This window comes from Leptosomus discolor, chromosome 3 (genome assembly GCF_034619465.1).
Source record: "Leptosomus discolor isolate bLepDis1 chromosome 3, bLepDis1.hap2, whole genome shotgun sequence".
Lineage (NCBI taxonomy): Eukaryota > Metazoa > Chordata > Aves > Leptosomiformes > Leptosomidae > Leptosomus > Leptosomus discolor.
The window spans coordinates 40,708,333-40,724,769 of record NC_141393.1 but is presented as its reverse complement, the minus strand read 5'-3'; the positions used below and the strand labels follow the sequence as shown (position 1 = coordinate 40,724,769).

Below are 16,437 nucleotides of genomic sequence, written 5' to 3'. Positions count from 1 at the left end.
GAGCTCTACCAGCTCTTTTACCAAGCTGGTAAGTAGCTGGATCTGAGAGACAGCCCATCCCAAAAACAAAGATACATGATGTGCATCAGAAGCTACTACACTTATTGAACAGTAACATTTGAGATCATCCATTCTCTAACTTCTTTATAGCGTAATGATTGCTACTTTCCCTTCAAATTAAGAGAATTTAGTTTCGTATGTAATATTCCTTTTAATATATATCATCGAGAGACCATCAAACAAAAACCTACATCCTTGCTTGCAAATCACCTCAAATCATTCATCACACACCTTTTCTCATTCAGAGTGGACTGTTTATGAGTGAACAGGTTTGGAATATGCAAATGCTGCAAAGAAACTATCCCAACCCCAGCATTTCCATGAAGCCATCAAGCATTTACACTCATGAAGCAAAATATTTTAAAAACACTTCAGAGGTGTCAGGATGCTCCACAGTGTGTGAGAACCTGAGAATATGCTTGAAAAACAAGTCTCAATTATCTCACACTGGGCAGGAAAGTATGCTAAAAGCAAAACTTCCAGAGACAGCAAATTTGCCCTGTTTTTTTTTTTTTGCATTTTATCAATCATTCCATTTACTAACATGAACAAATATTAGTTTAAGCTAGTGCCATGCCAAAGATGCACGGTCCTAACTACCTTTGTTGCACATCACAAACACCTCCTTTCGCTCCCTGTAACTGCGGACCGCTTGTCCTGAAAGTCCAGAATCCAACACACACATGACTGTGTAGCACATCAGCTCATCAACACGCTGCACCTCAGAAAGAATGTTTTTTTCATGGCTCCTCTGTCTACAGAGACTAGGAAATGCTCTGGCATTAGAGAGGGTGTTACATCTCTAAGAAGCCAGAGAAAAACATCTAAGTTGCAAGCCAGCTTACAGAGAAGCTGCTGAAGGATGCTCAGAAGTACAACGCAGAAAGCATAAAACAAACTCCAAGTGTTGTGAAGACGCTTTCAAAAGTAATAAGCAAAGGTGTTTACAAACCCTCTTTAGAGTCTTTACAGATTGACCTAAAGAACCACGCCACCTGCCTAAGCTCCTGCGCTAATACCAGTTATTCCTAGTCCTAGAAACTCCATTCAAAACTAGCATTACCTTGATCAAAGCTTTGAAACTCAGGTTTTAAATCAACTGCTCCTCTATCTCCACCTGACTACCCACGAGGAACACCAGGGCTTCAGGCAAATCTACTGCCCTTCCACATTGCTCGTCTGATCTAGTTGCTTCAGGGATTACTTGCCTCACAAATTAGGCATCATTACCATCTCCGTTCCAGGACAGGTCCCTGAAGCTGCCGGCTTGGCCTGGCTCACACATTAGTCCTGCAAACCTCCTCTTTCACAAACAGGTCTGTTGACCCTGACAGCATCATTTGCCTGGGGAGAGCCTCCCAAACGGATCCTGTCTCACAGAGCTGAAAGCAATGCAGGACTGATGAGGAGACACTCCCTCCCCTCAGCACCTGCTTGCATACGAACAGAAGCAGCTGAGCACCCCTGGGGTGATAGTTAGGGGGTACAAGGGTCTTAGCACCTAGGCAGGCTTTTATTCCTGCCAACAAAAATTACGTTTCTCCAGTCAATATCCCTGCTACATTTGCCTTGCTTTTTGTGTTCCTTTTGGCAAAGCACTATGTCTGACCCCAGCAGGCTCATCCAGCATCCTACCAAACTGGTGCCTTCCCCTTCCACTCCCCTGCTCCCCCCAACCACAACGGCAGGAAGAGTGGTTTTGATTACATTGAGTCTCAGTGTAATTAACTGTGAGTGACAGGGATTAATGTTCACCAAATACATAGAGTGTCATCTTCCCTCCCTTCTAGGAAATAAAATCTTGCAGTCATAAGGACTCTGGTCTCTCCTCTCACTTGCACTCTTTTAACTGAAAGAAAAAAATGATGGGAAATAAAAAAAAAGTTTAAAAAGCACAAACAGCACTGAAAAGACTAATAGACAATAGATATCCAGGTAGAGGGTTCAGGAGACAGCCCAGAACACAAAGTCAACTCTTACCTTCTGCGTGTACCTGCGAATGGTGAGCGCAAAAGTTGGAGACACACCACTCTGCAGCCAAGCTCCAAAACCCACTTTCTTATCGCTCTGTTTCAAACAGCGGCTCTTAAGCGCTCTTCTCTCCAGCTTCTGTTTGGTTACTAATCCTTACTGCACAGAAAAAGGAGAGTTGTATTTCATTTAACCCCTTCAGCCTCTAAGTATCTTCACAAGAGTTTTTGCTTTTGCTTGGGAAAGCCAGTGTAAGCATGCACTCATACATGCATGCTTTGGAATTGTTTCTAGCTCCTGTAGTCTGTGCGTGAACATGCACATTAGCTCTAAACCATGCCTTAAGTTATTGCAGGGGTGTGGCCCTTTGTAATTAGTTTTATTTTAGCTGTAGGCAGCATATCAAAAGACAGACTGTTATCCACAGATCCCTTCGGTATTCATTTTCAGCAAGTTCTTAACTCTAAAAAAAAAAAAAATCATTTAACTTACCATTTACTTTAAAGCCTGACTCACAGTTCACAGATATGCTTTTGACCAAAGAAAGTTGGAACTTAAATACAATTCATAGCTAGATCTGGCTCTAGGCAGAGTTAAGGAGATCCCTCAGGTCTAAAAATGCCAGCGCTTTGGATATAGATCTGAATTTAACCAAAGACAATGGCAGCTCAGGTTGCTCTGCTTTTTCCTCTAACAAACACCATGCAATTCGGAAACCCTCTGAAAAATCCCATGAAGGAACAATTCAGCAATAGAAAAACTGTCAAGGGAGAAGAAATCTAGTTGGATGCATTACAAGGAAAAACTTGTGCAGTTAATCATGTGGATACTAGGGAAATCATTGCATAACAACTTACATGTTGCTGTTGTTTTATCTTGAAAACAGATACACACACACCCCACCATTGATTTTGTCCTCTGCTTAGTATAAAACAAATAAATATTGAAATACAGAGACCACCGATCTATAAAAATAGCTTCTGGTCCAGCAATTATGACAGCTACCAGCATTTCAACCGTACTTAGTTTTATGACCAAAGTCTCCAAGATCATAAGAATAATTTTAAGGTCTTAAGTTTAGGGTGGTCTTTTCCCTTGCCTTCCGGTTTTAGAGTCCTTTTTCATCAGTAGTTAATTTGAAACCATGAGAAACAGAACCTTGCTTTCAAAAGGAAAGATGAAGCTTCTACCTTCAGGTAACTCCACATGCTGGATCTTCCAAGGAAGACATCAAGATGTGCAATGAAATCTCCAGAATTTATATCACTGCTCTCTTCTTGGCCACACTATTGCTTGAGATAATAAAGAGAGACAATATCCTTGGCAACTGTTGACAAGCCTAGACACACACAGCTCCAAACAGAAAAGAAAGTTCCTACCATTTCATAAATGCACCAGGTGACACAGAAGCAACTTTATTCTAGGGCTACAGCTCTTTTCATCCCTGCTGGTCAATCCCTGTCTGACAACTAGCCATGCAAGGTACACAGTACTCAAATCCTACCATTACGCATCCCACAGGGGACAGAGTTCAAATGAAAGTCACATCTTTTCCACATGCAGAAGCAATCCTGTACTTTCCTGTCCAAGCTAACTCTGCCACAATAAACAGGGATAAATCCTAACAGGAATACCAACAAAATGGCAACACCTCCACCAAGAAGCAGGGGAACCCCAAAAGGTGAAAGATACAACACAACCCAGAAGAATGTCTGATGGTGGTGCCGATGCATGGTTACGTATCTTCCCCTTGCCAAGGGAGACAACTGGACATTGTTAATGCCTAATTTAGAATACAACAATTATCGTCTTGCAGCTTTAAATGCACACTTTCCTTTAAGAAAATAAATTCGGGCCTTGGGCCAAGCTGTGGGCCCTCCTTTTCCATCAGAAAGAAGTTACATCAGCTCATGCTTTTTCTTTACCCACCTGTACTCTCAACTGGCTGTTAGCTATTGCCATCCTGCCAGCTATCACAGTTATAGCCTAAGCTTCACACTATTTGATTAAACCAAGACTTGAACCCTTGGCCTTATATGAATCAAGCACACTTTCAGATAGTTTAGCGCTTTTAGTCTGTATCATTGGCAAAAAAAGGCTTGAAATCCAAGCCCAAAGACTTAAAAGCTAGTAGGCAAAAAAACCCCATAACTCCAGGTGAATTTATAAATACTTGATTCTTAAAATTTCTTCTCACAGCAGTGGGACCCTCAATGAATGTTTTTTGGAAATACCAAGCTTAGTAACGTTCTTGTGGTTCTTGTGTTCTTGTTAATAGTTAAAACTACAAGGGAATTCAGAGACAGGGAAAATGTGACTGCTCATGTTGGAATCCAGCCAGGATACATCCGAAAAACAGCTGTGCCTACTGTGTTAAAGCAGATTCTGGGTAAACACATCTGGATTCATTTTTAACCCCATAAAGACTCAATAGATAACCTCCTGAGATGCTGAAATAAAACAATAAGCGACTACACTTTTACCACAACTAAGCAACATGACACATTGGTGAAACTCCTTTTGTTAACAAAAGGAAAGAAAAATCTGCTCATACTTCGTGCTTCCAGCATAGACATGACAAAAATCAGAAGGTATTAGTGCAGGATTTGAACTCAAGGCCAGTCCTTACCAGGAAAAAGACAACGCAAATATGAAGTAAACCTTTGCCCTGTAGTTCCACAGAAAGTATTGCATGTGTACCTTTTCTCTGGGAGAAAGGACATGATCCCTGTGTTGAAATTGTTTTCAACATCTATCATTTAGTGAAAAGTAAGATAATCCACTGATTCAAGACCATTCTTGTCTCTTGATAAGATGCTCACAGTTCACTATGGAGTGAATACAGTCAGGACCACAGGCATTTGTCTCTTGCCACTAGCTCTCTCCAGTGACTAGCCTGGAGGCAACGGCATCTGGGTGTCACAGATGTGGTCATCAGGAAGAAACAGTTGAGGTGAATGCATAGTAAATGGATACTGCTGAACAAGATATCCTTTCTAATCCTATCAGTGAAGTGCTTTTGGCAAGAAGCAACCTCTACAGGAGCTGTGATACTGGGATTTCAACAGTTACACGGCTAGAGGTCAGTAGTAAGTTTTCTGCTTTCTCTTTTTATATACTCCAGACTCACCTGTCATGGAAACAAACCACCAGGATTGCTTGCTGCCAGAGGCTGTTTCCAAAGACTATCTAAAGATTTGCATGCTTTACTGGACACAGCTCCAGTCTGACTACTTATGACAGTTATAGCATTGTGGTGGGTTAACCTTGGCTGGTTGCCAGATGCCCACCAAGCTGCTCTATCACTCCTCATCTGCAAGAGGGACAGGGGAAGAAAACATGATGGAAAAGCTCATCAATCATGATGAAGACAGGGAGATCACTCACAGTTACTGTCATAGGCAAAATAGACGACTTCAGGGGAATTAATTAGTGAGAAATAACAAAACTAAAACCACCTTCTCTCCACCCCTCCTTCTTCCCAGGGGGGATCTTCACTCCTAACTCTTCTAGCTCCTCTCCCCTCCCCCTGAGCAGCATCCAAGAAGTTCAGATGAGATTCACAAAGCCTCCAGAAGAGAAGCTGGTCTCAGTGGCTTGAGCAGTCACCCAAGGAAGTGAAGGTTCTGTGTTCAGTTTGTTTAGGAGATTCAAACCTCTCAGGAGACTATTGTGATCAGGAAACCATGGTATAGAGACACATTACAAACTGGTGTTCTTGATCACTCCCTTAGTCATTTAGCCAAAGAGCAAGGATCTGCGATGTTATGGTTACGGTTGGGTCACATGGTTAAAAACGGGATGTTTGCCTTGCTTTGCTTTCAGATTAATATCCCATTTCTTAGGTAAGTGCAGTAGCCTAATCAAGGGAAATGGACAGCCATTCACATACTTTAGCTTAGTACTTGGGGCACTATTCAGGGGAGATGCTCAAATTCTTCTGAGCACAGGATAAGACTGAACAGTAAACTGACATCCCAGGTAAGTGTGCTGATGACTGAATGACAAGGTAAAGAAATAAGGGTCTCTGGGATGTCAAACCAAGCCCACTGCTACAGGGGACACTACAGCATATCACTCCTTCCATCAGCTGCACAAGGGTCTGAAAACAGGATGCTTCAGCTCACTCTGAAAAGAATGCATCTTTTGACATACTGAATCTTTTATTATTTTTTGAAGAAGAGGCTGAAAAATTTGATACAATCCGAACTGAGGGTTTTTTTCAAACTTGAATAGTGCACCAATAACTCTCGTCTTCCCAGACTCTCACTCACTATTGCAGGATAGGCATGTCATTTAGCCCTCTGAATCATAGTCTCTCAGTATACAGAATGAACCCTTGCCAGTCTTCCAAGAAAAGAAGCTCAATTCCATGTCTAGGAGACATTGCAAAGTTCTTAGAGGAAAGGTGGAAAGCGTATTGCACACCAATGAGCTCTGCCGTACAACTTAACTGCATCAAAGCCTGTCATCCTCTTGCAGTAGTCTTTATCTGCTCCAGAGACCTGTCCACTAATGAACTCTTTTCAAGTGCTGAGGACTGCTGCAGAGGAGTTGACACTGTACAACTTTTGTACACATCCTGCTACTAGCAGAGACAATTTTATTGTGGTTTGCCAGCATGCAGTCACTGAAGTCAGCAATGCAAGAGAGCAAACTGGAGTAAGATATATGGAGAATAGACTCCAGTATTGATAGTTACTGGTACATAACTCAAGATGCCCTAAGCCAGGGCTCTGAGGACTGCAAAACTATCACTCCAGAGAGCTAGACACATAGAGATCTAGATCAAACAGATTTCAGACTTCTGAAATAACCACCTTCTACATTGCATTCACATTTCCAAATGATTTTTAGTCTCCACAAGTTCTTCCGGAGACACTGTGTATCTAACATCTGGAAATCTTTCCAAAGGCAGGTTTACATGAGCAGTGATAGGTAATGAAATAAGGATCACATCGGGCTCTTTCACCTCTTTCATGCAGGGGCCTTAGAGCTGTGCTTTCATGAAGCTTTGGGGACTTCTAGTCCACTTCTGGGAGGTTTTCCTCACATTTTCCTGGCTGAATAGAAGCAGCACACTTGCTGAACAAGCGAGTAGTCCCCAACAAATTTGTGCTTCTCTCCACTTACACTCCTTACAAATCCCAAGATACCTCTAGCTTTTACTTTGATTCACCAACATGGTTTCTTGTCCATTGCAAGCTACTGGCCCAGGATTTCCATCCATCGGCTTACACGCTCATAAGCATCATTCAACTCCCTCCCCGTTACCCACGCACCTTTTTGCTGAATGTCAGAGAAAGAGAGTTATCAGCTTCATCGCTATCCAGTCTCCCTTCTTGCACACTTCCCTATAATGCAGCCCAGAACAGTGAAAACCAATGCAATCACCAGTATTTTGCTATAATATGCTCCAGGAACAGACCAACTCACAGGCACTTGGTGCGACTGGATCCTCTTCTCTTAGACCCTTCTTGGCAACTGACAATTTCTGTGCTGTGCTCTCCAAGAGAGCTTTCAAATAAATGGGCTTTTTGTAGTCAAAGAATTAGATACCTCTCTTCATCCCCTTCTAAAATGAGGGAAATGCCTGTCACTTCATATTTATTTTTACCCAAATTGGGTGAGAGTTTTATTCAGGCCAAGTTTCTGAACAAGCTGATGATGCCACACGCAAGTTTCATCTCTTCAATCTTAGGTCATTTAAAGAAGAAAAGCAGCAGCACACACCAATAATGCTGGTGTTCAAAAAGCAAAAACAACTTCAAAGTGCTGTGACTAATTCCACGCAAACTTTGTTGTGAAAGGCACTCCAATACACTGCACCTCAGGATACAAGTGAAGGCACTAATCCGTTGCTAATACTATACTTGGAGACACAAAGATTTGCATATAAAAACCAGAGGACTTACACATAACGGAACACACATCGATTTTAAACCAGCCCAATTACTCTCAAGTTTAACCCATGGAGGCAAAATCAGGACACAACTGAGTCTATTGGAAGGGAAGCGGTGTTACATGAATTTTTTTCTGGCATTGGATAATGCATCCAGTTTTCCAAATGTCCCACCCCAAATCTTAAGATACTTATATCAATTCATTCTTACAGCATTCCTTAAAATTAGACACTTTGAATCCTGCTAATTATTAAGAAACTGATCATAAGGACACTGCAATCCCATTTTCTTTTTCTGTATCATGGATTTAAATACTGCATAGGGTGAACTTGGCAGCCACACAGAGAATCTCATTTAGAGAGATTAACCTGCGAACACAGAGAGATCTGGAGGGTCTCCATTAGTCCATTCCTTGCTGCACAGGATTTAAACAGGAATAATTATATTTAGCAAGCATACACACACACACTCAAAAAATAACACATACATGCACTAAAATGAGGCAATGCCTTATCCAGAACAGACACTTCCTCAGCTGTTTGATTTCTTTTTATTGCTGGTTTTACATTTTAATGACATATAAAAAGTAGAAGAAATCACAGGTGGTAAGCAGATTTGAGCTAGAGAATTAATTTCAAAAGAAAACATTTTTAGTTCTTATACAAACAAATACAATGATTAATATTGATTTCTTCTGCTCCCCAAGCTGTCACTGGTGAGCAAGGAGCAAAGGGTCAAGGCTGGCCATTTGTATTCAGATTACATTTGAAAACATAAAGGACAGTCTCCAATCTCCCAAATGTTTTCCAGCTATTCCAATCTGTTCTACCCAAAATAGTGAAAAGTAAGTCTAGATGACACAAATTTAACAAAACATGTTGTCACAGCTCCCACTTACAGCGATTCACAGAAAAAGCTGTTCCCCACGGATGTCCCAGAGCTCTGTTTGCCACATGAACAGCTCCCCTCTGCTCAGAAAATCTGGCTCAGAGCTCAGTCAAATTAATGGGAAGTTTTCCATTTCCAAAGGCTTTGGATCAGGCTTAGGCTGATGTGGCAGAGGGGAGGGCAGAGAAAGAACAATAACTAGCTAATTCTAGGCCCGATCTCAGTATTTTTATAGCCAATGACAAAACTACAATTATTTTGACCAGTGCTGGACTGAGTCCCAAGAGAAGGTCTTGCTGAACTGTTGTGCCCCTGCCCAAGTCTCTACGGGGAAACCAAAGCAGCCAGGTTTCCCTTTCCCCAGGCCAACTCCCTGCTCTCCATGTGGTTAGTTCCCCCCTCGCCCCTGAGCAGTGTGCCCGAGCCTCCCAACGCCACACGGGCTCCAAGCCTCTCAGGGATGGAAATAGCTCCTCTGCTTCTGCCAAACATCAGCCCTCACTGGGAAGGGGATCTTGCCGGGCAGCAATAGCAATACAGCAAAGCTTTGGAGGGAAGAAGAAAGCTGGCTACATCACAGCCAACACGAAGAAAGATCCTGCTGGAGCTATTCCAGCTATTCTTCATTTAAACATTCAGGCTTTTTCTCTGTTAAAACATTCAGGAATTTTCTCTCAGCACTCTCTCCACATTCCCCCAAGAGATCTTCTGCTATTCGCTGTGGAGTCAAAAGTCACCTGCTCTTAGCTGGGCTTGGCACTTACTACCCCAAATGCTGCTTAGGAGAGCCAGGAGAAGAGAGAAAAGCTGAAAACAAAACCTCTGACAAGCAATTCTCACCCCCATGCCCCACGTACATTTATCCCTCCTAATTCCCAGTCCATTTATACACGTTACTTCTGCTTAAGAAAACGAGATCCAGTGCCAAAACCAAGCTCTTTGGTTAAAAAACTGTTACATTCATTAGAGGTTTAACTCTAGCATACTAAACATGCAGTCATTAGGATTTAACACTATTGAAATGGAAATTGAGACAGAAACCTTTCCAGTTCTTATACTTCACTTTGGAATCGGAAGAGGACAACACCGACTGTAATAGCATTAAAAGATCCTCTGAACCAATGTGCCCTTGATAGCAAGTACTCAGAAGCATGAGGCACAACGTAAGCTCTTGCTGATGTCTTCCAGCGTTGGGCAGCAAGGAAGCTGACAACCTAATAAGGACAGCATCGCAGCCTTGCTGTGCAACTGGGAAAAGTTAGCAATGAAACAGAGCAACAGGGACTATCAAGACAATGATCCTTCTCTCCATCTCAGCAGACTCTCCGGCACAGCTCTCTCCAGTGGCTCAAAGCAGAGACAGTTCTTTTCCTGGGCTCTGTCCTTGTGCAGCCCCCACGGGGCATGAGAAGGTGCCCAGATTCTGGCAGCCATTGCTATATGCCTATGGCTCAGATCTCTGACAAGGGATTCTGGAATGAGATTTCCCTCCCAGCATAATGAGGTATTTAGTCATTAACAAAGGAGTCTTCTGGGGCAGAATTCCAGCTGAGCCTGAGGTCTTGCCTCCACAAAGAGACGTTTTTTTCCAGCACACAGGTTTAGTCTGAGGAGGAAGGGAAAGGGTTGCTTTAAAATACCAATCCAGGGATTTTCGTTTGCAGCAGTTGAAGGTTTCTGTTTACTCTTAGATCAGGTTAAGAAATCTGTCGCTTCTCTTCACTGCTGATTCACAGCTGCCGGTTGAGCTTCTGTGCTTGCCGCTCCTTTGCCTCAAAGGCAAACTTGGTGTCCTGCAGCTGGGCGATGGACTCCTTGGCCTCCTTGAGGTCCTGACAGATCTGCTCATACTTCTCTGTCAGCTCTCTGTTCTCTCGGCGCAGTTCCTGTACCACCTGGTTCACCTCCTCTGTTTGCTTGGTGCAGTGGATCTTCAGCTGCTCTACCTCAGAGAGCATGATCTCCATGTTCTTGACCAGTGATTCCAGTTTCTCTTTTGACATGGCGTCAGGATCAGTTCTATTCAGTCTGCCTAACCCAAACCCAAAAGGGACAAAGAAAGCCACCCTGTGTAACATGCACTAGGAAGCCTGGCACTCACAGTCTTGTGGTCTCTTTATACTACCTCCTGCTCATCCTCCTCCCTTCCCTTTCCTTCCCCAAAGTGTCTCTAATCTTCTTTGCTTGGTTAATCTACTTATTTTTTATTGCGCTGTAGAAATCTACTGAAGGGCTGACAACCCTGCAGTAACATATGGGCTGTGCAGCAAAAGCCAGAGCAATAATGAGACTCTATGCAGCCCGCCCATAGAAAACCAGCTTTCATCCTAAGAATTCTCTTGGGAACCCCTTGCCCATTCAAGTACAAAGAAACCTCTTCAAGCCAGACACCTATTCCAGTCTTGCGCCAGTCCCAAGAGCACAGCCTGACTTTCATCTTACATATATTGAGGTAAGCAAGCTTACAGCAATATAAGCCAAACACAGGCAAAGAGAATCAGCCTCAGTTTCTCTTCCTCTCTCCTAATCATATGTTTGGGCAAGGTGGAAGGAACAAAACATAAATTGCCTTTTTTTTTTTTCAGGAGAAGCTCTATCCAACCACTAACTCCACAGCAGCCTGTACCCCATCTTCTATTGTAGGGGTTCACAATGACTATCACAATCAGTGGCAACCACAGTTACTGAGCCATGTACCATTTGAAGGTGGCTTGTGTTTTGACACGCCGGCTAGAGATTTTAAACCCCAGTCCTATTCCCCTCCTGAAGTCACTCTAGCTCTATCAGTAACATTGGCCCCAGAAGTTAAATAAAAACTTCTTCCTGGACACACATGCCACCCACAACAGTCTCAAACTGCTGCTGAACGCCACCCATGAACCTGTGAGAATCAGGACTGAGACATGCCAGTCTGACAATGCACTGATTACTCAGGTCACACCAGGCAGCAGGATGATCCCAGCAGCCACAAGGGATTGAGAGAGTCTGGCCGACTTTCTGAAGTTAGACCCAGATTTTTCTTATGTATCCAGTTAATTAATGCACTTGTCTAGACAATGAAAAACATTAATTAGCCAGGGATCTGATGTAACAATATCACCCTTGAGAAATTAATTTGGCTGAAAAGGTGGTGCTATTGCATATGGCTCTCCAGGAAAGAACCTGTGCAATTTAGCACTGATTGTCTGGTCAGAAGGCTTAGACCACGACAGAGACGAGAATACAGGCTTGCCCTTCATAACTTGCAAAGTAAGATAGAAGAGAGTGTCTCTCTCTCCCTCCTCCCCACATCAGGAACTTTTCCTCCAGGTTGAGTCTGCACCTTTTCAAAAGCCCGTACCCTGTTCTATACACCCACAGAAACGCAGTCTCATTTGTCATGTATCACATACAGACATGGTTCTGTCCTTACTGTATTCACATTGCAGAAATATGTTGCAGTACACAGTGCTATGTAATGGCCTTTATTCTTGCATGCTGTTTTGCAATTCCAGTTCCCTTAAAAAAGACCCCTAGGTAAGATCTTGTAGTCCCGTCACACACATTCAACACCAGGTTGAGAGAGAATGCACATGTACACACACATAGCTCCCACAAATGCATTTTTCTTCCATTTTCCTCCACTAAACGTTGCTTTTTTTCAGCTATGGAGAGGTTCAGATGCTTCATGCCACAATTCATCCCCCTTTTCCCCTGCTAGGCTCGAAGAAATGAGGCTCGCTCTTCCAGGGGATTTTACATCTCCTCCAGCACTGGATGAAAACATGGCTGGACACTGGCCAAGCTCTGACAGTGTTCAAAGGCCTGGGACTTCTCACAGCTGGAGGTTAGAGAGTCACTCACAAAGGCAGCCATCCTGCTGCCTCTCACACAAGCACACCAGCGGACCCCTCTCATGCTGGCAGATGGAGCGCTTTGCACCACACTTTGAAATGAGCAGAAAGAGTGACATCCTTCAGATGAAAAGAGAGTGGGAGAATCTAAACATAATTAGAATATGTCCTAAAGTCCTTGAAGAAACATTTGCACTGGCTGTCAGCCCAGATCCCATGTGATGCACATGGCACTGGAATAGGCTGGAACACGTCGCAGCATTACAAAAGAGCAGGTCTTCATTAGCGAGGAATCTTCCATGTCTCCACAACTGTACATGCTGCACCCAAACATTTTAAATCAAGCAGAATTACAATGATGCACAAAGGGAGTGCCATAGAGGTCGTTTACTTGGATATTAGTAATTGATACATCACCTCTCACTATCTCATTCTCAAAATTATTTAATTTGCCTTGGATACAGACAGGATCTTGGCAACAGAAACTGGGTAAGAGACACTACTGAAATAACAATGTAAAATGAAAACAAGGAGTAGCACAAGAAGAGTTTCTAACAAAGAAAGATGGGAGTCATTACTAGGTTTGGCTGGATTTAAAATATTCTTTGACGAAGAAAGAAGTAGGAATTAAAAACATGTTCATTAAAATTGCAGTGGGAGAACGATTCAAAAATCACTAGAGCTAGAGAAATACAGCAATGAGACTAACTACTCTGAACTGTAGTTTCTCACCTTTAGTCAGTGCTGGACTCTACCGCTGCAGGAGAACTGGAGGCAGCGGCAAACACCAAGAGTGAATTCGTCAGGGAAAAATGCAGAACAGCATACCTGAGAAAAACAATTCAAACCACAAGAATGCAGTGCACAAGGACACAGAGCAAACAGCAGTGTTAGGAGTGTTGGGGAAATGGCATGTTAGACAGAAATTTGTGACACAACATAGCAGGGGAAAATAATAAAGCACTGCTGGGCTGTATTACATAGAGGCATGTACCTTCACCTTCTCTCTCCCTCTCTCCTCTCCACTCCACTGGAGGGGAAATGTAATGTTTTGTTCTGGGCATCTTGTGATAAAGGGGCCAAAAAAAAGTTTGAAACTTAGACAAGTGTCCAGAGAAGACGCCGATGTCAAAAAAGAGACTCTAGGAATGAAGTTTAGGAAGAAGGATTGAAAACCGCATGGCAAGATATTTCTAGGACTGCTTGCAGTCATGCCCAGATCCTCTGCACATTCTAGGGAAGACAGCTCAGCTAGAAGAATGCTTCTGTAATTATTAAGCGCCCGACTGTGCAATCATCATTTTGAAAACAACAGTGATTTCTATGCACTCAGCCAAATGGTGCCTGTCTGGTCATTTCATAGCCATATTAAATCAGGAAAACTTGGCGTTAAACCTCTCACTACAGTACACATTACACTGAGAGACAACATTGCTAAATCTATCAGCCCCCTCCTGCGTGTTCTTCCTCTATTCCACCTTTCCTGCATGCACATGGATTTGAGGTACATGAAAGCGGGAAAGGCAGAGCTAACAGAGAACAAAACGGGGGAGCAAACCACTGGGAACACCCACTCCTGCCTTCGTGGATGGTGGGAAAGTTGCAGGAAGTGGCACAGGTGGAAGTGAAACTTCTGGTGCTTTCCCACAACGGCTGGGAGCGACCACATCTGACTGCAATACCATACTCAGCTATGCTGGTTTTAGCACTAGAAGCAAATGACAGCACGAGGCTGCCAAGCTGAGGATGGTTCATGTGAGGCATACTTGCATCTTCATCGCAGGTCTCCAAGCCAAAGAAAATCAACCATTCCTCTCACCCAGAGGCACATACAAGCCAGAAATGCAGGTTTCCTATCATGTGCATACCTCGGAGAGCCTAAGGAGGAGACGCAAAAATCATACCCTTCAAGTATCCGTCTGAAAGCAAACCACTGGCATTCCAGTTTCTAACTTATTTCAAAGGGGTCCTGGGAACATTTGTGGAATAAATCAGTAAGCTACATCATTCTCTCTCAGGAGTTTTCTCAGCAACACAGGGGGAAAAATTCACTAGCCTAGATTTTTAAATGGGAAGGAAAAAAACCTGCAAACCCCAACTAGAAAGGCTTCTAAATAACTGCTCAGTCTGACAAAGTAAACCACTTGGTAAAAACTCTGTGGAATAAGAAGTAAAGCTGCAAACCACATCCCTCAGCTTCTCAGGCACATACTTATATTGCTGCATGTATTTCTAGTTTTATCAGCCGCAGACACAAATGTCCAATGCAATGTTCACAGAACTGTAGTGGGAGACAGCACTTTACTGTCTCAGCTAGTTTAAGGTTATCATCCCCAGCTAGCAATGGTCACTGTTTTAACAACTGACTATTTTATTTTTTTTTTAATACATGCAGTGTGTCACTAACCCAAGCGACAGTGTTAGAGCTCTCCACGCTCTTTTTTCTGCAGCCTTTTCACTTATCCCTGGTTTATCCACAGCGGCATGTCTAGTGGCCAGTGCAGCATCCGCACACTCTGTGCTTCAGCATCTAGGAAGTCCACTTCAGTAAATGCATTACACAAACAAACTCATTACAAGATTAAGCATGAAGAGCTCTCATCTCTACAATTACAGTAAAACCATATGAAAAAACCCCACTAAATACCGGGCAGCACCTTGGAGGCACTGACCGTTCCTGTAACGGAGAGCAGGAGACATTTGTACCCAGCCGTTCAATTTGTTTCTAATAAAAGAAAAACACTGTTGCTACGTGTGTCAAAATACCCAGCGCTGTGTAAGACACTGACATAAATGATGATCTCATCCTGCAAGGCCTAGAGACTACTGATAAAATCTGCTTTCTTATGAAAACATGACATTTAATTTTAGCTGCTCTCGTAAGTATTAGTATCTCATGCAATTTCGCAAAACTCGAGTTGAGCTGAAATGAACTACATGATTTACAGGTTTTGATCTAAAATACTGTACCAAAAGGATAGCCACCCAAAATTATGATCAAAATCCTTTAAACAAATGAGAATAATACACTAAAATATTGTGTCTACAGAGGTATTAAAGAATACAGAGATACCTTTTGCCATTCTGCCTCCATCTACTCACCAGCCAGGTCAAAATGCTTAAGAATTAATTTAGCATAATACAGCTCAGCAAAGAAAAATTGATACCTTTAACAGAGTTATCCCCAAACTGGATTGATTTTGCCTTAAGAAATCAGCTGGGCAGTATAAATACCGAACAGTGATAGGTTGCTTATATAAACTGAAAAAACCCTCCCTCTACTAACATTTTTACCATCTAAGAGGAAGAAACAGTTCCATCATGCTATAAAATTATTTAATATTTGTGGTGAAAAAAATTTCTGAAGTGTGACAAAGCGTTGAATCCTTCAGATTAAACAGAACAATGAAAAATCTGAATTACTATTTTAAAATTATAAGAATGTTTCAAAACAGAAGCTGTTTTAAAACAAGAACTTTGTTTTGTTCAGAGTGTCAAATTGGAAAGTTTCTAAAGCCCCTCCAAATAGTACTGCCAACAGTTCTGCTGGGCAGACATCCTCCATCCCATCTAACCAGTCTTCTGGTAAGGACACTATACAGGACACCTCCTGGGGACCACATGGGATTGACTGAGGGGGTTTCACCCCCACACCAGGCTCCTTGGCCTGTGCCCCATCTGGGGGTGTTCACTGATCTCTCCCCACAGCACCTGAAGCCAAACCTGTGCAAAGGAAGGGGAAAGAGGAAGGAAACATCTTCCCCATCCCTTAGAGCGGATGG

The 16,437-nt window shown here is 42.8% G+C and overlaps 1 protein-coding gene across 1 annotated transcript in view; it reads right to left on the bottom strand.

Moving 5' to 3' along the window:
• The window catches only part of PAPLN (papilin, proteoglycan like sulfated glycoprotein), a 54,026-nt gene extending 46,765 nt beyond the window's left edge, over window positions 1–7,261 (bottom strand). The window contains exons 1-2 of the mRNA XM_086462988.1: window positions 7,201–7,261; window positions 2,041–2,186 (exon numbers count right to left, since the gene is read on the bottom strand). Coding sequence (XP_086319114.1) covers window positions 2,041–2,186; window positions 7,201–7,261 — 207 coding nt within the window. The remainder of the gene's footprint in view (window positions 1–2,040; window positions 2,187–7,200) is intronic.
• Between the last annotated feature and the right edge of the window lie 9,176 nt (window positions 7,262–16,437).